This window comes from Salmo trutta, chromosome 15, assembly GCF_901001165.1.
Source record: "Salmo trutta chromosome 15, fSalTru1.1, whole genome shotgun sequence".
In the NCBI taxonomy this organism is placed as follows: Eukaryota; Metazoa; Chordata; class Actinopteri; order Salmoniformes; family Salmonidae; genus Salmo; species Salmo trutta.
The window spans coordinates 21,522,631-21,544,133 of NC_042971.1; the positions used below are offsets into that span (position 1 = coordinate 21,522,631).

General features: G+C 41.6%; 1 protein-coding gene across 2 annotated transcripts in view; it reads left to right on the plus strand.

Annotated features, from left to right (window-relative positions):
- The window catches only part of LOC115148618 (protein FAM57B), a 60,737-nt gene that overhangs the window by 18,958 nt on the left and 20,276 nt on the right, over nucleotides 1-21,503 (plus strand). For both annotated transcript variants that reach the window (XM_029690666.1, XM_029690665.1), the window contains exon 2: nucleotides 13,892-13,978. In XM_029690666.1, coding sequence (XP_029546526.1) covers nucleotides 13,917-13,978 — 62 coding nt within the window. In that variant the 5' untranslated portion in view covers nucleotides 13,892-13,916. The remainder of the gene's footprint in view (nucleotides 1-13,891; nucleotides 13,979-21,503) is intronic.

Genomic DNA, 21,503 nt, shown 5'->3' on the forward strand with positions numbered 1-21,503 from the left:
TTTGGAGAAATTTTATCAGTTTCTGTTTGGCCGACGATTCACACTGCTGACAGACCATAGACCCCTCACCTCCATCTTTGGTCCCCACACCAGCATTCCGCCGCTTGCAGCCAGCCGCATGCAGAGATGGGCGTTATTGTTACCTGCTCACCAGTACGATATCAAGTACAGAAGGTTTGAGCAGCACTGCAATGCAGATGGCCTCTCAAGGCTTCCCTTACCTGTCGCACACACTGAGCACTCCCAGGCTGAAATCTTCTACTTCGAGGAAGTGACGAACGCCCCAGTTACATCTGTCCAAGTGAAAAAGTTCACCCACACTGATCCAGTGATGTCTGAGGTCGTGGACATTGTCACTCGTGGAAAAGGAGAGCTGTCGGACAGCCTACAACCTTACCTAGGGAGGAGAAATGAGCTCACAGTTCAGTTTGGATGCTTGCTATGGGGTTTTCGAGTCATCATACCGCCGCCACTGAGAAGGCAGGTGCTTGAAGAAGTCCATTCAGGGCACTGTGGCATGGTGCGAATGAAGGAGATTGCATGCAGCTACTTTTGGTGGCCAGGTCTGGACGCAGCTATCGAAGACAAGGTCAAGTCATGTTCTGCATGTCAAAAGATGAGGAACATGCCTCAGCTAGCGCCACTACATCCATGGGACTTCCCAGAGGAGCCTTGGCAGCAAGTTCACATAGACTATGCAGGCCCACTGGAGGATCGTATGTTCTTAGTCGTAGTTGACACACACAGCAAATGGCCTGAGGTCACAGTGATGAAGAGCACCTCAGCGGAGAGAACCATCGAGGAGTTACGGTCAATCTTCAGTCGCTTTGGATTGCCAACGCAAATTGTTAGCGATAATGGCGCCCAACTGGTGTCTGAAGAGTTTCGGTCATTCATGGAAGCATATGGAATTCAGCACATCAAGTCAGCACCGCATCACCCTGCAATGAACGGCCTCGCTGAAAGGTTTGTCCAAACGATGAAGCAAGTCTTAAAATCATCACAAGGGAACGGCTCCCTCAATAGGCACCTAAACACCTTCCTGTTAACCTACAGAAACACTCCCCACGCTACAACCAAAGTGGCACCCGAAAAGACTGCTTCGCACACGACTCGACCTCCAAAGACTAAACGGGTTGTACAGACACAACAGAGAGCACAGGTGGAGAGACGGAGCAAAGCAAAAGACAGAAGCTTCATAGCTGGAGAGAGAGTTCTTACTCAGAACTACTGCAAAGGTCCAAAGTGGATACCAGCCACAGTGGTTTGCACAAACAGGGCCTGTGTCCTACACAGTTCACACACCGGAAAACATCATCTGGAGGAAGACACGTTGTTACGAACCCCTTTGGCCCTGCAGTCTAGAGGGGATGGAAACGAGACCCGTAACATATCTCAAACAAATCATAATAGTGAAAAGGAACAGTGAGAACTAATAACAACAGACAACCTAAATCTACCGTCAAACACTTATTGTGTATTTGTTAAACACACAGTAAAGGGGGGGAGCTGAGCTGGACCCAAGGAAAGAAATAATAAATATCCAAAAACCCCTAAGCTAGTCTTACTTGCTTCAATAACCGCTAGCTAACTAACCAATAAAATACAGTGGGTGGTCCGCCCAGTTCTAACTAGGGTTCTTAGGTGCCCTAAAGGGACAAAACTAGAATATCAATACACAACATATTTCCTCACCCTTTACTTTTTGATGACTCATAAGGAAAAAGTAAATATTCACTGTTTTGCCTATTGTTTTCTTTTTAACATATGTTCTCTTAATGTAAATAAATTAACTTTTCAGAATAACCTTTTCTTTGCTAGTTATTGCCCCGCCTTATCTCAGTTCACTGGTCACCATAGCAGCACCCACCCGTAGCACGTGCTCCAGCTGGTATATTTCACTGGCCAATTTCTCCTTTGGCCGCCTTTCCTTCCAGTTCTCTGCTGCCAATGACTGGAACGAATTGCAAAAGTCATTGAAGCTGGAGACTCATATCTCCCTCACTAAACTTTAGCATCAGCTGTCAGAGCAGCTTACCGATCATTGCACCTGTACATAGCCCATCCAACTACCTCATCCCCATGTTATTTTTTTTCTTCTTCTTCTCCTTTGCACCCCAGTATCTCTACTTGCACATTCATCTTCTGCACATGTATCACTCCAGTGTTTAATTGCTAAATTGTAATTACTTCGCCACTACGGCCTATTTATTGCCTTACCTCCCTAATCTTACCTCATTTGCACACACTGTATATAGATTTTTTTCTGTTTTGTTATTGACTGTACGTTTGTTTATTCCTTGTGTAACTGTGTTTGTGCCACACTTTGCTTTATCTTGGCCAGGTCACAGTTGTAAATGAGAACTTGTTCTCAACTGGCCTACCTGGTTAAATAAAGGTGAAATAAATTAAATACCGTTCCACAGGTGCATGTTCATTAATTGTTTATGGTTCATTGAACAAGCATAGGAAACAGTGTTTAAACCCTTTACAATGAAGATCTGTGAAGTTATTTGGATTTTTACTAATTATCTTTGAAAGACAGGGTCCTGAAAAAGGGACGTTTCTTTTTTTGCTGAGTTTATATAGAATTTGATATACAAGAGAATTCAACAAATTTGTCTTATTTGTAAAACTAATATTGACTCAATAATCAATGCTTTCTGGGATTGCTATAAAGTCTGGAAGTTGTTGGCGGAGCTAGAAAGTTGTATTACAATGTAAATGTACTTTTAATCTGTCTGGCTGCATATTTCAAAACATGGCATATGGTGGTGTAGTGAGTTACCCAATGGGCTGGCTGACTCTTCTCACTTATCTTGAGAAAACATTATTGAAAATGTGGAAATCAATCAATCAGCCTTCATTAACACAGGAAAAATCTAGGGCTGTTCTTTTAACCAATGGATTGGTCGACATTTTAAAACATGTATTCAACTATATGCATTGAGCTTGTCTGATGCTTTAAGTTTACGGTTTGGGTGCCAGAGATCTAGATAACCAGAAGAAAACAACCTTAACCTGACACAACTATTCTCATCTCACCCCTGCACCTTCTCCTGAAGTTGGCAGTAATAGGTTTCACGATGAGTCGTCAACCTTTCTCATGTGGAATGCCAATTTTATTTTACCATTAATACCGAGCTGCGTGCCAGTTATCATATGTACTTTGCTCCATTCATCTTTCACTCGATCCTGACTAGTCTCCCCGTCCCTCCCGCTGAAAAACATCCCCACAGCATGATACTGCCATGCTTCACTGTAGGGATGGTGCCAGGTTTCCTCCAGACGTGACGCTTGGCATTCAGGCCATATAGTTCAATCTTGGTTTCATCAGACCAGAGAATCTTGTTTCTCATGGTCTGAGAGTCCTTTAGGTACCTTTTGGCAAACTCCAAGCGGGCTGTCATGTGCCTTTTACTGAGGAGTGGCTTCCGTCTGGCCACTCTACCATAAAGGCCTGATTTGGTGGAGTGCTGCAGAGATGGTTGTCCTCCTGGAAGGTTCTCCCATCTCCACAGAGCAACTCTCTGGAGCTTTTTCAGAGTGACCATTGGGTTCTTGGTTACCTCCCTGACCAAAAACCTTGTCCCCCGATTGCTCAGTTTGGCCGGGCGGCCAGCTCTAGGAAGAGTCTTGGTGGTTCCAAACTACTTCCATTTAAGAATGATGGAGGCCACTGTGTTCTTGGGGACCTTCAATGTTTGTTCAATTTTTTTGGTACCCTTCCCCAGATCTGTGCCTCGACATAATCCTGTCTCGGAGCTCTAAGTACAGTTCCTTTGACCTCATGGCTTGGTTTTTGCCCTGACATGCATTGTCAACTGTGGGACCTAATCTAGACAGGTGTGTGCCTTTCCAAATCATTCCCAATCAATTGAATTTACCACAGGTGGACTCCAATCAAGTTGTAGAAGCATCTCAAAGCTGATCAATGGAAACAGGATGCACCTGAGCTCAATTTCGAATCTCATAGCAAAGGGTCTGAATGCTTATGTAAATAAGGTATTTCTGGAGGTTTTTTGCAAATGTTTTTGAACCTGTTTTCGCTTTGTCATTATGGGGTATTGTGTGTAAATTGAGGAACAAAAATGTATTTAATACATTTTAGAATAAGGATGTAATGTAACATTGTGGGAAAAAGTTAAGTGGTCTGAATACTTTCCAAATGCACTGTAAACTGCTGTTAAATATATTTTCCATAACCCAAAATATTGTAACCGAAAGTAAAAGATGCTAAAACAAAACTTAAGAACAGGAAGCATCGAAAGAGCACACAGAACAGATCTACCACTTTTTAAACTTACTCTCAATGAGTGACTAATTATGACTAATTTCTATGTGAATTTGGTCAGGTCTCCCAAAAAGATACATATTGCAGCTTTAAAAGACCTTCACTTGAAATGAGAAAAACAGCGGCAATGGTACTGTTTGTCCCTCTTGAGACACCGTAGCCAGTAATATACACTTCCTCTAAGTAGTCAGATTTAATCTAAGATTACTCAAATCTTTAATTCATTTTTACCTTTTTGCCGAGGTCTCAATCGCTAACGAAGATGTTTGGTGCAGTATTTCTCAATTTAATGAATGTGCATGAAAACTAGTCTCGTTGAATAATGACAAACACTTAATTGAAGAATCCCTACTGTTGATCAATCACCGACAAGGGGCGTAGACTTTGGCTACCAATCTTCGGCTAGCCTCAGTTAAAAATGTTGTGTTCACCAACAGCCGAAAAAAACCTTGCTGAAGACCAAAACCTCACAAAATGTCATAATATATGAAACTTTTTTGGGATGGGACGCATGCGGACGCCATGCTGCACAGAAGTCAACACACTTGAATAACACAGCATGAGGAAATGTTGAAACTGTTAATTACTGTTCGTAAAAAAAATGTCCATACGAGCGAGAACACTTCACAATGCAAGAAATAACCGGTAGCTTTCAGCTTTGTAAGCTTATTTTCCTTGCTAGCTGACAGCTAAAGCTGACATCAATTCACTAGACTAGTACTTTGTGATAATATGCTAACCATAACACACAATATGCTGATTTCAAAGCTGATTGCCACCAAACTTTATTCATGAAGTTCTCTCTCCCAAAGATGATCTATTGCCTCAGCGAACTGACTGCTCAGACGGGCCGCCTCGTGAATGACATCATTACCAGTTAGAGACGGCGTACATTTGTATAAAATCTACTTCTATGTAAATGTTTTTGATCAGTACAGTAAAATAAGTCTCATGGAAGGGAAACAGATTGTTTGTCATCTGTAGCCCTATGAAATCAGCCAAACAAGCTCTAACTCAATGCATGCACACACTCCCATTGAATATGCATTCACCTGTGTATTGTGGGTAGGCCTAAGCTACATTTTGATTTACCCAGTTTAGCAATAGAGTTACCATTCAAATAAAGGATTACCATTTATGTACCGTAATTTCCGGACTATTGAGCGCACCTGAATATAAGCCGCACCCACTGAATTAAATGTTTTTTTTATTTATTTTTTAACATGAATAAGCCGCACATGTCTATAAGCCGCAGGTGGCTACCGGTACATTGAAACAAATGAACTTTACACAGGCTTTAACAAACACGGCTTGTAACAAAAATAAATAGGCTTTAACGAAACACGGCTTGTAACAAAAAATAAAAAATTAGCAGTAAACAGTAGCCTACCAAGAAAGTCATTGGTCACTAACTTCCTCCTCCTGTGCACTGAAACCACTGAAGTCATTTCCTTCAGTGTCGGAGTTGAATAGCCTCAGAATTGCTTCATCCGATTTGGATCGTTTTCATTGTCGCTCTCGTCACTTTCATCCGGAGGCAAATCCCCCGCTGAGCCCTCTTCAACACGCAGCAGTCCAGCCTTTCGAAACCCATCGATGATAGTGGATTTTTTGACAATGCTCCACGCTGTCAGGACCCACAAATTTGAAAGCGTGAAAAATCCATATATTAGCCCCGTCATTGTTTAAGCCGCGAGGTTCAAAGTGTGGGAAAAAAGTTGCGGCTTATAGTCCGGAATTTACGGTAGTTGTTTTTACCAAAGTCAAATTGATTCATTAATGCATACATTGCTGTTTTTGTAAAATGTTGACGTAATTTTTTTTTAATGATATTGAGCTCAAAAGATGCCCAATGATTGAACAGAGCAGTAGTTGAGTATCTGTCTGGGTCAAGTGCCATTCTGTGACTTAGGCTAATATGCCTTGTTTTTTTTGCCGTGGTATCGTGATGGTATCGAAGTCAAAATTCTGGTATAGTGACAACGCTAATAAATACTAGATAGATACTTTATTGTCCATAGGAAAGAAATGATAGGCCTATTAAAACTGCAATGTGAAACAAAGGTCTGTGGGGAAGGGTGCGAGCCTCTGGAGCAGCAGGTCTCAACAGGAAATGGCTCTGTGTGCCTTCTCCCTCCTTTGACCTAGCCTGAAGTGAGACTTCTGTACTGCTAAATACAATCACCTTTAATCATTTCGAAATTGAGCAATTCATAAAGGGCGTGAATAGCGAGTGGCTGTGGTAAGGGTGAAGGAATGAGATTTCTGTGATTTCAAAGCTGCATATTGCCAGAGATGCCAAGATCTGTCCAACTAAGCCGGAAGTTGAGTGCCTGGTTGAACAAGCCCTTCGTCCACATTTTAAAGGCGAACTCCTTGGTTGTGTCTAAAATAGCACCCTATTCCTTTAGTGTACTACTTTTTTACCAGGGCCCATAGTGGTGCCATTTTGGTCGCAGCCCATATGAAATAGAATTATTTGGTGTTATGGTCCTTGAATCTGTGCAGAAAGAATGGTGGTTAGATTTGTGATGGGCGATCTATATCAAGTCTCTGCAGTGCCTGTCAGTCACACATGTCCGTTATGTTCCCATTGAATTGGCCTGGAGCCCAAACTGAATGTCGCTATGTTTTTCTAGCATTTTATTTCCTTCACTATAAGGATTAAGTCTAGAGCTGCTCCAATAGGGGGGCACTTGGACAGTCTAGAAAGTAACCGGTCCAATCGTTGTCCTCTAAGAAACGATGTGCTGGTTTAGCTTTGGTCAAAAGAGAGACAGGGTTGGGGTCTATTTGAATTAAGGTCACCCAATTCATTTAAATATACAATTTAAAAATTGGAAAAACTTTGAAATGTATAGCGTCTCCTTTTCAGAAGTAATTTAAAAGTAAATGCCTCTTATGATTAATTGGAATTTCAGTTCACTTCCTGAATTCCAACTGAAGACACATTTCAGTTGAATGCATTCAGTTGCACAACTGACTAGGTATCCCCCTTTCCCTAACTGAATTGACTGACTCATAATATTTTTTAACCCCAACCCTGGTTAAAGCAGAGCTCCCATTAGCTTTCAGAAATATGTATTTTCAAAATGCTGACTATAAAAAAGAAAAAGAAATCTGTTTCTAAACGTTTTATATTCCTTTCCTGTGTGGAAAAACACAGAATTGGGTATTATTGCAACCTCTGAAGATGATCCAATCGTTGACAATTTGCATAACATCCCACATTACAGATATGGGGCGCAAATGTTTTCAATAAAGGCAGGCCCCGAATGAAAGGGAGAAGTGAAACGGAGTATTCCATTCTCTTATGTGAATCGCACCTCTCAAATATAGTTAATAGAAGTTTGCAGACCAAGACCAAAGGAAATGCCAAATGGAACACTAAACTGATGAAATGGGTGCTTATCTATTAGCCTGCCACAATTGCTTGTGAGGCAGGATGTGGAATAGGCTACCCTGGGTAAAATGCTTACATCCTTAATTTCCCTGAAGAAAAATTATACTCTGTCCATTTGCAACTTATGTAGTGACATCCTTACTTTAGAAAACGGAGAGTATGAGGATGCTGTTCTCCCTATGATTTGCTTGTCTCTCATCGGAATCTAACATACATTGGCAAGGTTGACAGCTTTTCAATTGACTATTGCCTGTAAGTACTGTAAATACTGTTTCTGTTAACATAACTTGTATTCATGAGATGGCAAGATGGCGCCAACAGAGATGGTCGCCTCGCTTCAGGTCCTTAGGAAACTATGCAGTAATTAGTTTTTTTAATGTATTATTTCTCACATTGTTAGCCCAGAAAATCTCAAGTGTACAGCCAGGAAGAACTATTGGATATAAAAGATAGGTCAACTTACCAACATTATGACCAGGAATACAACTTTCCAGAAGCGTAGCCTTTGTTCGGACATGGGATCTGATCCCAGAGGCCGACCCAAATCAACGCAGTCGGCGCAGGAGAGGCAGATGGAGCGGCCTACTGGTCAGACTTAGAAGGCGAGGGTGTATGCCTTATGATTAGACTCATGATGTAATCATAACAAACAGGACCTCAAGTCCTTTTGTTCAACTGACCTAGAATTCCTTACAATCAAATGCTGACCGCATTATCTCCCAAGAGAATTATATTTGATTATAGTCACAGCCGTGTATATTCCCCCCCCCCAAGCAGATACCTCGACAGTCCTGAAAGAACTTCACTGGACTCTATGTAAACTGGAAACAATATACAGTTCAAGTCGGAAGTTTGCATACACCTTAGCCAAATATATTTAAACTCAGGTTTTCAAAATTCCTGACATTTAATCCTAGTAAAAATTCCCTGTTTAGGTCAGTTAGGATCGCCACTTTATTTTAAGAATGTGAAATGTCAGAATAATAGTAGAGAATTATTTATTTCAGCTTTTATTTCTTTCATCACATTCTCAGTTGGTCAGAAGTTTACATGCACTCAATTAGTATTTGGTAGCATTGCCTTAACCTCTCTGGGGCATGTGGGACGAACTCGTCCCACCTACGTAACAGCCACTGAAATCCAGTGGCGCGATTTTTGAATCGTTAGAAATGCTATAACTTCAATTTCTCAAACATATGACTATTTCACAGCTATTTAAAGACAAGAATCTCGTTAATCTAACCCCACTGTCCGATTTCAAAAAGGCTTTACAACGAAAGCAAAACATTAGATTATGTCAGCAGAGTACCCAGCCAGAAAAAATCAGACACCCATTTTTCAAGCTAGCATATCATGTCACATAAACCCAAACCACAGCTAAATGCAGCACTAACCTTTTATAATCTTCATCAGATGACACACCTAGGACATTGTGTTATACAATACATGCATGTCTGTTCAATCAAGTTCATATTTATATCAAAAACCAGCTTTTTACATTAGCATGTGACGTTCAGAAAAAGCATAACCACCGCAAACTTCCGGTGAATTTACTAACAGTTTGCTAAATTACTCACGATAAACGTTCACAAAAAGCATAACAATTATTTTAAGAATTATAGATACATTACCCCTCTATGCACTCGATATGTCCGATTTTAAAATAGCTTTTCGGATGAAGCACATTTTGCAATAATCTAAGTACATAGCCCGGCATTACAGGGCTAGCTATTTAGACACCCACCCAGGTCAGCCTCCACCAAAATCACATTTCCTATAAGAAAAATGTTCTTACCTTGCTTGTTCTTCATCAGAATACACTGCCAGGACTTCTACTTCAATAACAAATGTTGGTTTGGTCCCAAATAATCCATCGTTATATCCAAACAGCGACGTTTTGTTCGTGAGTTCTAGAATGCTTCTTCGCGGTGTCGCGCATGGCGCATTGGCATGTCAAAAATGTCTAAATATTCCATTACCGTACTTCGAAGCATGTCAACCGATGTTTAAAACCAATTTTTATGCCATTTATGTCGTAGAGAAGTGATAATATTCCGACCGGGAGTATGCATTGAGCCTAAACAGCCGAATAAAATTTCTCCTCAGAAGCGACTCATGCACGCGCATCATTGAAAGGTCCTCCGAGCATCCACTTACAAAAGGCGATAATATATTTCAACCTGAGGTTCCCTCGTAAACCTTCAGTTATTTCGCGGGCTCTGAGAGCCTATTGGAGCCCTGGGAATTGTCACGTTACAGCTAAGATCCTTACTTTTCAATAAAAAGAGGTAAGACGCACGACTCCTTGTCAGACAGGGTACTTCCTGCTTGAAACCTTGTCAGGTTTTTGCCTGCCATAGGAGTTCTGTTATACTCACAGACACCATTCAAACAGTTTTAGAAAATTCAGAGTGTTTTCTATCCAAACCTGAACAATAATATGCATATTCTAGCTTCTGAGTTGGTGTAGGAGGCAGTTAAAAATGGGAACATATTTTTTCCAAAATTCTCAATACTGCCCCCTACCCCAAACAGGTTAAATTGTTTAACTTGGGTCAAATGTTTCAGGTAGCCTTCCACAAGCTTCCCACAATAATTTGGGTGAAATTTGGCCTCCTTTTCTATGGGATTGAGGTCAGGGCTTTGTGATGGCCACTCCAATACCTTGACTTTGTTGTCCTTAAGCCATTTTCCCACAACTTTGGAAGTATGCTTGGGGTCATTGTCCATTTGGAAGACCCCATTTGTGACCAAGCTTTAACTTCCTGACTGATGTCTTGAGATGTTGCTTGAATATATCCACATAATTTTCCTGCCTCTTGATGCCATCTATTTTGTGAAGTACACCAGTCCCTCCTGCAGCAAAGCACCCCCACAACATGATGCTGCCACCCCCGTGCTTCACGGTTGGGATGGTGTTCTTCGGCTTGCAAGCCTCCCCCGTTTTCCTCCAAACATAAAAATTGTCATTTTGTTTCATCAGACCAAAGGACATTTCTCCAAAAAGTACGATCTTTGTCACCATGTGCAGTTGCAAACCGTAGTCTAGCTTTTTTATGGTGGTTTTGGAGCAGTGGCTTCTTCCGTGCTGAGCGGCCTTTCAGGTTATGTTGATATAGGACTCGTTTTACTGTGGATATAGATACTTTTGTACCTGTTTCTTCCAGCATCTTCACAAGGTCCTTTGCTGTTGTTCTGGGATTTATTTGCACCTTTCGCACGATCATCTCTAGGAGACAGAACGCGTCTCCTTCCTGAGCGGTATGACGGCTGCGTGGTCCCATGGTGTTTATACTTGCGTACTATTGTTTGTACAGATGAACGTGGTACCTGAGGTGTTGGCTGATTTTCTTTTGATTTTCCCATGATGTCAAGCAAAGAGCCACTGAATTTGAAGGTAGGCCTTGAAATACATCCACAGGTACACCTCCAATTGACTATGTCAATTAGCCTATCAGAAGCTTCTAAAGCCATGCCATCATTTTCTTGAATTTTCCAATCTGTTTAAAGGCACAGTCAACTTCTGACCCACTGGAATTGTGATACAGGGAATTATAAGTGAAATAATCTGTCTGTAAACAATTGTTGGAAAAATTATACCTGTGTCATGCACAAAGTAGATGTCCTAACCAACTTGCCAAAACTATAGTTTTTTTAACAAGAAATGTGTGGAGTGGTTGAAAATCGAGTTTTAATGACTTCTACCTAAGTGTATGTAAACTTCCGACTGCGACTGTATCCTGAGGCTGCATTTGTTGTAGCTCGGGATTTTAATAACACTAATCTGAGAACAAGGCTTCCATCAGCATATCAAATGCTTGACATGAGCGAGTAGCATTCTGGACCATTGGTACTCTAACTTCCGCGATGCATACAAAGCCCTCCCCCGCCCTCCCTTCGGCAAATCTGACCATGACTCCATTTTGTTGCCCCCATCCTATAGGCAGAAACGCCTGTGCTCAGGTCTATCCAATGCTGGTCTGACCAATCGGATTCCATGCTTCAAGATTGCTTCGATCAAGTGGACTGGGAGATGTTCCAGGTAGCCTCAGACAATAACATTGACGTATATGCTGACTCGATGAGTGTGTTTATTAGCAAGTGCATCGGTGATGTTGTACCCACTGTGACTATTGAAACCTTCCCTAACCAGAAACCGTGGATTGATGGCAGCATTCACGCAAAACCTGAAAGCGCTAACCACCGCTTTTAATAATGGCAAGACGACTGGAAACATTACCGAATACAAACAGTGTAGTTATTCCCTCCACAAGGAAATCAAACAAGCAAAGCGTCAGTATAGAGAGAAAGTAGAGTCGCAATTCAACGGCTCAAACACGAGGTATGTGGCAAGGTCTACAGTCAATCACAGATTCAAAAACAAAAACCAGCACCGTCGCGGACATCTTGTTCCCAGACAAATTAAGCAACTTTGCGGACAGTAAAGTGCAACTGACATGACCCGCTACAAAAGCCTGTGGGCTCTCCTCCTCCGTGGCCAACGTGATTAAAACGTGTTAACCCTCGCAAGACGGCATCCCTAGCCGCGTCCACAGAGCATGCGCAGACCAGCTGGCTGGTGTGTTTACAGACATATTCAATCAATCCCTATCCCAGTCTTCTGTCCCCACATGCATCAAGATGGCCACCATTGTTCTTGTTCCCAAGAAAGCTAAGGTAACTGAACTAAATGACTATCGCCCCGTAGCACTCACCTCTATCATCATGAAGTGCTTTGAGAGACTAATCAAGGATCATATCACCTCCACCATACCGGATACCCTAGACCCACTCCAATTTGCTTACCGCCCCAATAGGTCCACAGATGACGTAATCGCCTGCACACTGCCCTATCCCAACTGGACAAGAGGAATACCTATGTAAGAATGCTGTTCATCGACAACAGCTCAGCATTCAACACCATAGTACCCTCCAAACTCGTCATTAAGCTCGAGACCCTGGGTATCGACCCCACCCTGTGCAACTGAGTCCTGGACTTTCTGACGGCCCTCCCCCAGGTGGTGAGTGTAGTAAACAACATCTCCACCCCGCTGATCCTCAACACAGGGGCCCCACAAGGGTGCATTCTCGGCCCTCTCCTTTACTCCCTTTTCACCCATGACTGTGTGGCCATGCACGCCTCCAACTCAATCAATAAGTTTGCAGACGAAACTACAGTGGTAGGCTTGATTACCAACAACGACGAGATGGCCTACAGGGAGGAGGTGAGGGCCCTCGGAGTGTGGTGTCAGGAAAATAACCTCTCACTCAACGCCAACAAAACAAAGGAGATGATCGTGGACTTCAGGAAACGGCAGAGGGAGCACCCCCCTATCCACATCGACGGGACAGTAGTGGAGAAGGTGGAAAGCTTTAAGTTCATCGGCGTACACATCACTCACAAACTTTTACAGATTCACAATCGAGAGCATCCTGTCGGGCTGTATCACCGCCTGGTACGGCAACTGCACGGCCTTCAACCGCAAGGCTCTCTTTAGTGTTGGTGTTGTCTATGCAATGCATCACTGGGGGCAAACTACCTGCCCTCCAGGACACCTACAGCACCCGATGTCACAGGAAGGCCAAAAAGATCATCAAGGACAACAACCGCCCGAGCCACTGCCTGTTCACCCCGCTATCATCCAGAAGGCGAGGTCATTACAGTTGCATCAAAACTGGGACCGAGAGACAGCTGTTTTTCAGTCTCAAGGTCATCAGACTGTTAAACAGCCATTACTAACATTGATGGCTGCTGCCAACATACTGACTCAAATCTCTGGCTACTTTAATAAATGGTTTTAATAACGGTATCACTAGTCACTTTAAATAAGCCACTTTAATAATGTCTACATATCCTACATTACTCATCTCATATGTATATACTGTATTCTACACCATCTTGCCTATGCCGTATGGCCATCGCTCATCCATATATTTATATGTACATATTCTTATTCTTCCCTTTACATTTGTGTGTGTGTATAATGTGGTCGTTGTGAATTTGTTAGATTACTTGTCGGAAATAGAAGCAGAAGCATTTCGCTACACTCGCATTAACATCTGCTAACCATGTGTATGTGACCAATAAAATTTGATTTGATGAACAAGCTGTTAATTACGGTAGTGAACCTAAAGCTTCTCCTAAAATGTGTAACTTTCTATTTTGAAACATTTCTTATCCTTCTCTTTCTCAGGCTGGTGTCCTCCGTCCACGCCGTCATGGCCACCACGGCAGGAGTCATCGTCGTGTTGGCGTGCAGCGGTAACATCATGACTGACAGGTAGGTCAGCCAGTAACAGACGGGTTGAGTTCCTTGACTCGGGTAGCCCAATCAATGCGGCCGAAGAAGTCATGTTTTCTTTCTGTCTGCATAGTTTTTTTTTTACGCTACAATGGAAATGCTTCATGCAAGCAGTTTCAGGACCACAAAAACAAGAGCTTCTTATTGGACAAGTGCCTATTGAACACACCCCTGACCGCCCTCTCTTATCATCTGGCCATACCTAATGACAATGGTTAGTTGTGGTCTGAACAAATCACCTCGGTTTTCCACAGAGAGTATAGTGGGCTTATTTGCCGCCCCCTATCAGTTGAGTGAACTCACACAGGCTCTACCTTGGGTGGTATGTGTCTGTTAACCTCTCTAGGGGGTGTGGGACGGTAGCGTCCCACCTGGCCAACATCCAGTGAAATTGCAGAGTGCGAAATTCAAAAATACTCAATTCAAATATTTAACATTCTTGAAAATGTGTGTTATACATCAATATAAAGCTTAACTTCTAGCCGCCGTGTCAGATTTCAAAAAGGCTTTACGGCGAAAGCAAACCATGTGATTATCTAAGGACAGCGCTCAGCACACAAAACATTACGTACAGTTACCAGCCAAGTAGATTAGTCACGAAAGTCAGAAATACCAATAAAATGAATCACTTACCTTTGATCTTCGTATGGTTGCACTCACAAGACTCCATGTCACACAAATGTTTGTTTTGTTCGATAAAGTCCCTCTTTATATCCAAAAACCTCAATTTTGTCGGCGCGTTTTGTTCAATAATTCAATGGCTCAAATGCGGTCGCAAGAGCCAGATGAAAATTCATAATAGTACCCGTAAAGTTCGTAGAAACATGTCAAACGATGTTTTATCAAGGTTGTTTTTAGCCCAAATAATTGATAATATTTCAACCGGACAAAAGCTTCGTCAATATAAAAGGAAAACAAGAACGGCGTGCTCTCGGTCGGGCGCAGTAACCTGCTCTGAGAACATCCCAGGGTCCACTCACTCGATGTTGTCATTCTCCCTCATTTTTCAGAATAAAAGCCTGAAACAATGTCTAAAGACTCTTCACAACTAGTGGAAGCCATAGGGAGCGGAATCTGGGTCCTATCCCTTTAAATGGTGGATAGGCTTTCATTGGAAAAACAGCCATTTCAAAGTAATGGCACTTCCTGGATGGATTTTCCTCAGGTTTTCGCCTGCCATTTCAGTTCTGTTATACTCACAGACATTATTTTAACAGTTTTAGAAACTTTAGTTTTCTATCCAAATCTACCAATTATATGCATATCCTAGCTTCTGGGCCTGAGTAGCAGGCAGTTTACTTTGGGCACGCTTTTCATCCGGAGGTGAAAATAGTGCCCCCTACCCTAATGAAGTTAACAGCTGGTGCGCAATCTCTAATATTACAGAAGTCTCAAGGTTCTGCTCCCCCGAGTTAGAATATCTCATGATAAGCTGTAGAACATACTATTTACCAAGAGTTTTCATTTATATTTTTCATAGTGGTCTATATACCACGTAGCGGAAAGTTATTTTAATGCAGGAAAACTGAAATACATTTTACCTCATTTCTACCAGCGTGCCACCTGTGCAACTAGAGGCAAAACTCTAGATCATCTTTAATCCACACACAGAGACTCATACAAAGTTCTCTTTTGGCAAATCTGACCATAGATCTATCCTCCTGATTACAAGCTAAAACCTAAACAGAAAGTACCAGTGGTCAATTAAAAAGCTGATGCTAAACTACAGGACTGTATTGCTAGCACAGACTGGAATATGTTCTGGGACTCATCTAATGGCATTGAAGCGTTTACCACATTAGTCACCGGCTTCATTAATAAGTGCATCGATGACGTCATACGTACATATCCCAACCATAAGCCATGGATTACAGGAAGTATCCTCACTGACCTAAAGGCTAGAGCTGCGGCCTTCAAGGAGCGAGACTCTAATCCGGACACTTATAAGAAAACCCCCTATGACTTCCGACGCCATCAAACAGGCAAAGCGTCAATACTGGAGTAAGCTCAAATCCTACTTCACCGGCTCTGATGCTCGTTGGATGTTGCAGGGCTTGCAAACTATCACGGATTACAAAGGGAAACCCAGCCGCGAGCTGCCCAGTGACGCAAGCCTACCAGACGAGCTAAATGCTTTCTATGCTCGCTTCGAGGCAAGCAACACTGAACCATGCGTGAGAGCACCAGCTGTTCTAGATGACTGTGTGATCATGCTCTCCGTAGCCAATGTAAGACCTTTTTAAATAGGTTAACATTCACAAGTCCCCAGAGCCAGATGGATTACCAGGTCGTGTACTCAGCTGACCATCTTGAGAATGACGAGTCAGCTAAAGCCTGCACTGACCTTGTGTTTAGCCAAGCTGACAGCAGCTAGCCAGCATAGCCAGCTAAAGATATCACCACGCTATCTTATCTAGCTGATATTTTTGTCAAATCAGTTATGGCAGGAGCCAGTGTCTGGAATGTGTTTCATAAGACACTTGTTCTACAACACCTTGCTATGAAAGTAGCTTGCAATGTAGTTTTAACGTTTCATCATGTCATGTAAATACATGTTACCATTGAAACCGTGTCAACTGTGAGTTGAATGCCCAGTCTTGAGTCAGCTCAGCTGTCCTACATCACAATGTTCTATAACTGGCTAGTTTTGTCTCTTCTCTCCTTATGTCCGCTGTTAGATCTTTCCCGGAGGACAAATCCCAGAACTAATATCCCTACAGGTGTAGGCTACATGTGGCGATGGCACAAACATCGCCTAGCTTGAGTGTAGATCCATATATCAACTAAAAATGTATCAGTGTGTTTGTTACGAAGACACATTTTCATGCTGTAACTATCATATCGATGTCTATAAAGACCAGTATGCCTACACGTACCTAGCAAATCAAAATCAGTTGTGTGTAGAGCACAACTTCAGCTGTCTAATCAGAACTAGAATGGCATTCTATTAGTCTATTTGCCCTAATCTAAGGATTTGGCTGTCTAAGCACACACTGACATGCTCAGCTCTCTGGGTGTGGTTCTGTCTTCAAGTCAAGTGGGTGATGAAGTTCCCTTCCATCTATGTAATGTATTACAGGTTATAGAATGGTGCAGTTACATGGCAGGGAGGTGAAGTGCATGACACTCCATCCTGGATATGACAGAGTTTGCCTCAACCCTTGGTTCCAGCAGGCAGAGTTCAATAACTACAAGCAGATGTGAGATGCAGGAGGATGGCACTCTTCTCATACCACTCAGGAGGAAGCTTTGCATCGGTCAGTAGCCTAAAGAGTCATTTGAGACTAGTGCAATTGCTGAATTTATGTAGATATTCTAAACTAAAGTGTTTTGGTAACTTTTAAAGTGTAACAGTTCTATGTAGAATAAACCATACTTCGCATAATAATGTAGAAGCAGTGTTATGCTAATATAACAATGTGCAAATATTAGTTGTAACGGTAAACATTCGTACCAAACCATTCGGTACGGTGACCTCTGTTCAGTCCACACTGTGAACCCGAATGAATACATCAATTAATCAAACTATCACATTTTATTTGTCACAGGTGCCAAATACAAAAGGTGTAGACTTTACAGTGAAATGCTTACTTATGAGCCCTTTCCCAACAATGCAGAGTTAAGAAACATTTGCTAAATAAATGGTAACACAATAAAATAACAAGGCTATATACAAGGAGTACCAGTACAGAGTCAATGTGCAGGGGTACGAGGTAGTTGAGGTAATATGTACATGTAAGTAGGGATAAAAGTGACCAGGCAGTCAAGATAGATAATAGACAGCAGAAATGGTGTGTGGCGTCAATATGTGTGTGTTGGAGTGTCAGTATAGTATGTGTGAGGTACAGTGCCTTTAGAATGTATTCACATCCCTTGACCTTTTCTACAATTGTGTTAGCCTGAATTTAAAATGGATTAAATATACATTTTGTGTCACTGGCCTACACACCTCTTAATACCCCATAATGTTAAAGTGAAATTATGTTTTTAAAATATTGACAAATAAAAATTATTAAATGTCTTGAGTCAATAAGTATTCAATCCCTTTATGACAAATAAATTCAGGAGTGGAAATTGCTTAACAAGTCACATAAATTGCATGGACTCACTCTGTGCAATAATGGTGTTTTAACATGATTTTTGAATGACTACCTCATCTCTTTACCCCCACAAATACAATTATCTGTAAGGTCCCTAGGTCGAACAGTGAATTTCAAACACAGATTCAACCACAGACAAGGGAGGCTTTCCAATACCTTGCAAAGAAGGACATCTATTGGTAGATTTTTTTTTTTTAAATGCAGACATTGACTATCCCTTTGAGCATGGTTATTAATTACACTTTGGAGGGTGTATTAATATACCCAGTCACTTAAAACACAGGCATCCTTCCTAACTCTGTTGCTGGAGAGGAAGGAAATCGTTTAGGGATTTCACCATGAGGCCAATGGCGACTTTAAAGAAGTTAGTTTTCTCCTATCAGAGTCATTAAACTCTAAGGATGGATCAACAGCATTGTAGATACTCAACAATACTGCACTCCCGAGTGGTGCAGCGGTCTAAGGTACTGCATCTCAGTGCAAGAGGCATCACTACAGTCCCTGGTTCGAATCCAGGCTGTATCACGTCCAGCCATGATTGGGAGTCCTAAAAGGCGGCACACAATTGGCCAAGCGTCGTCCAGGTTTGGCCGGGGTAGGCAGTCATTGTAAATAAGAATTTGTTCTTAACTAACTTGCCTAGTTAAATCAAATAAAAAACCTAAATAACGGCGTGAAAAGGTAGCATGTATAATATTGTTCTTCTCCAAAACATGCATCCTGTTTTTATAATAAGGCACTAAAGTAAAGTAGCGAAAAATGTGACAAAGAAATTCACTTTATGTCCTGAATACATAGCGTTATGTTTGGGGCAAATCCACCATAACCACACTTCATATTTTTGAGCAAGGTGGCTGCATCATGTTATGGTTATGCTTGTCATCGGCAAGGACTATGGAGTTTTTTGGGGATAAAAATAAATGGAATGGAGATAAACACAGGCAAATCCTAGAGGAAAACCTGGTTCAGTCTGCTTTCCAACAGAGACTGAGACATTCACCTTTCATACACTGGAGTTGCTTACCAAGACATTGAATGTTGCGGAGTGGCCTAGTTACAGTTTTGACTTAAATCGCCTTGAAAATCTATGGCAAGACTTGAAAATGGCTGTCTGGCAATGTTCAACAAACAACTTGAGAGCTTGAAGAATTTGAATGTGCAAATTGTACAATCCAGGTGTGCAAAGCTCTTAGACTTACCTATAATCGCTGCCAAAGGTGCTCCTACAAAATATTCATTTAGGGGTGTGAATACTTATGTAAATTAGATATTTCTGTATTCAATTTAATACATTTGCTAACATTTATAAAAACATGTTTTCACTTTGTCATTATGTGTGTAGATGGGTGCGAAAAACAAATATTGAATCAATTTTGAATTGACAAACAACAAATTGGTTTTGCTTTTTCAATATGGGGTATTATGTGTTGATTGATGGAAAAAATCTATCAATTTTAGAATGGGGTATGAAGGGGTATGAATACTTTTTGAAAGCACTGTACAGTTGAAGTTGGAAATTTACATACACTTATGTTGGAGTCATTTAAAACTAGTTTTTCAATCACTCCACAAATTTCTTGTTAACAAACTATAGTTTTGGCAAGTCGGTTAGGACATCTACTTTGTGCATGACACAAGTAAGTTTTCCAACAATTGTTTACAGACAGATTATTTCACTTAATGCACTATCACAATTCCAGTGGGTCAGAAGTTTACATACACTAAGTTGACTATGCCGTTAAATGGCTTGGAATATTCCAGAAAATGATGTCATGGCTTTAGAAGCTTCTGATAGGCTAATTGACATCATTTGAGTCAATTGGAGGTGTACATGTGGATGTTTTTCAAGGCCTACCTTCAAACTCAGTGCCTCTTTTTTTAACATCATGGGAAAATCAAAAGAAATCAGCCAAGACCCCAGAAAAGAAATTGTACACCTCCACAAGTCTGGTTCATCCTTCGGAGCAATTTCCAAATGCCTGAAGGTACCACGTTCATCTGGACAAACACCATGGGACCACGCAACCGTCATACCGCTCAGGAAGGAGATGTGTTCTGTCTCCTAGAGATGAATGTACTTTGGTGCGAAAAGTGCAAATCAATCCCAGAACAACAGCAAAGGACCTTGTGAAGATGCTGGAGGAAACGGGTACAAAAGTATCTCTATCGACAGTAAAACGAGTCCTATACCGACACAACCTGAAAGACCGCTCAGCAAGGCAGAAGCTACTGCTCCAAAACCGCCATAAAAAAGCCAGACTATGGTTTGCAACTGCACATTGGGACAAAGATCGTACTTTTTGGAGAAATGTCTTCTGGTCTGATGAAACAAAAATAGAACTGTTTGGCCATAATGACCATCGTTATGTTTGGAGGTAAAAGGGGGTGGCTTGCAAGCCGAAAAACACCATCCCAACCGTGAAGCATGGGGGTGGCAGCATCATGTTGTGGGGGTGCTTTGCTGCAGGAGGGACTGGTGCACTTCACAAAGTAGATGGCATCATGAGACAGGAAAATTATGTAGATATATTGAAGCAACATCAAGACATCAGTCAGGAAGTTAAAGCTTGGTCGCAAATGGGTCTTCCAAATGGACAAGGAGCCCAAGCATACTTCCAAAGTTGTGGCAAAATGGCTTAAGGACAACAAAGTCAAGGTATTGGAGTGGCCATCACAAAGCCCTGACCTCAATCCTATAGAAAATTTGTGGGCAGAACTGAAAAGGGGTGTGTGAGCAAGGAGGCCTAGATACCTGACTCAGTTACACCAGCTCTGTCAGGAGGATTGGGCCAAAATTCACCCAACTTATTGTGGGAAGCTTGTGGGAGGCTACCCAAAATGTTTGACCCAAGTTAAACAATTTAAAGGCAATGCTACCAAATACTATTTTTTTTTTTTTATTGAGTGTATGTAAACTTCTGACCCACTGGGAATGTGATAGAAGAAATAAAAGCTGAAATAAATAATTCTCTCTACTATTATTCTGACATTTCACATTCCTAAAATAAAGTGGTGATCCTAAATGACCTAAGACAGGGAATTTTTACTAGGATTAAATGTCTGGAATTGTGAAATACCAAATGCATTTAAACTCAGTTTATGTAAACTTCCGACTTCAACTGTACATGTAGGTAGGGATAAAAGTGGCTAGGACATCAGGATAGATGATAAACAGAGAAGCTGTGTGTGTGTGTGTGTGTGTGTGTGTGTGTGTGTGTGTGTGTGTGTGTGTGTGTGTGTGTGTGTGTGTGTGTGTGTGTGTGTGTGTTGACATGTCTGAATACTTTCTGAATGCATGTATGTGTTGGTAGTGAGTGTGCATAGAGTCAAAAAACAAATAAAGGAGTTAAATGCAAATAGCTTGGTTAGCCAGGAGTTACCTCCCTGGCATGTTTGAAGAATAC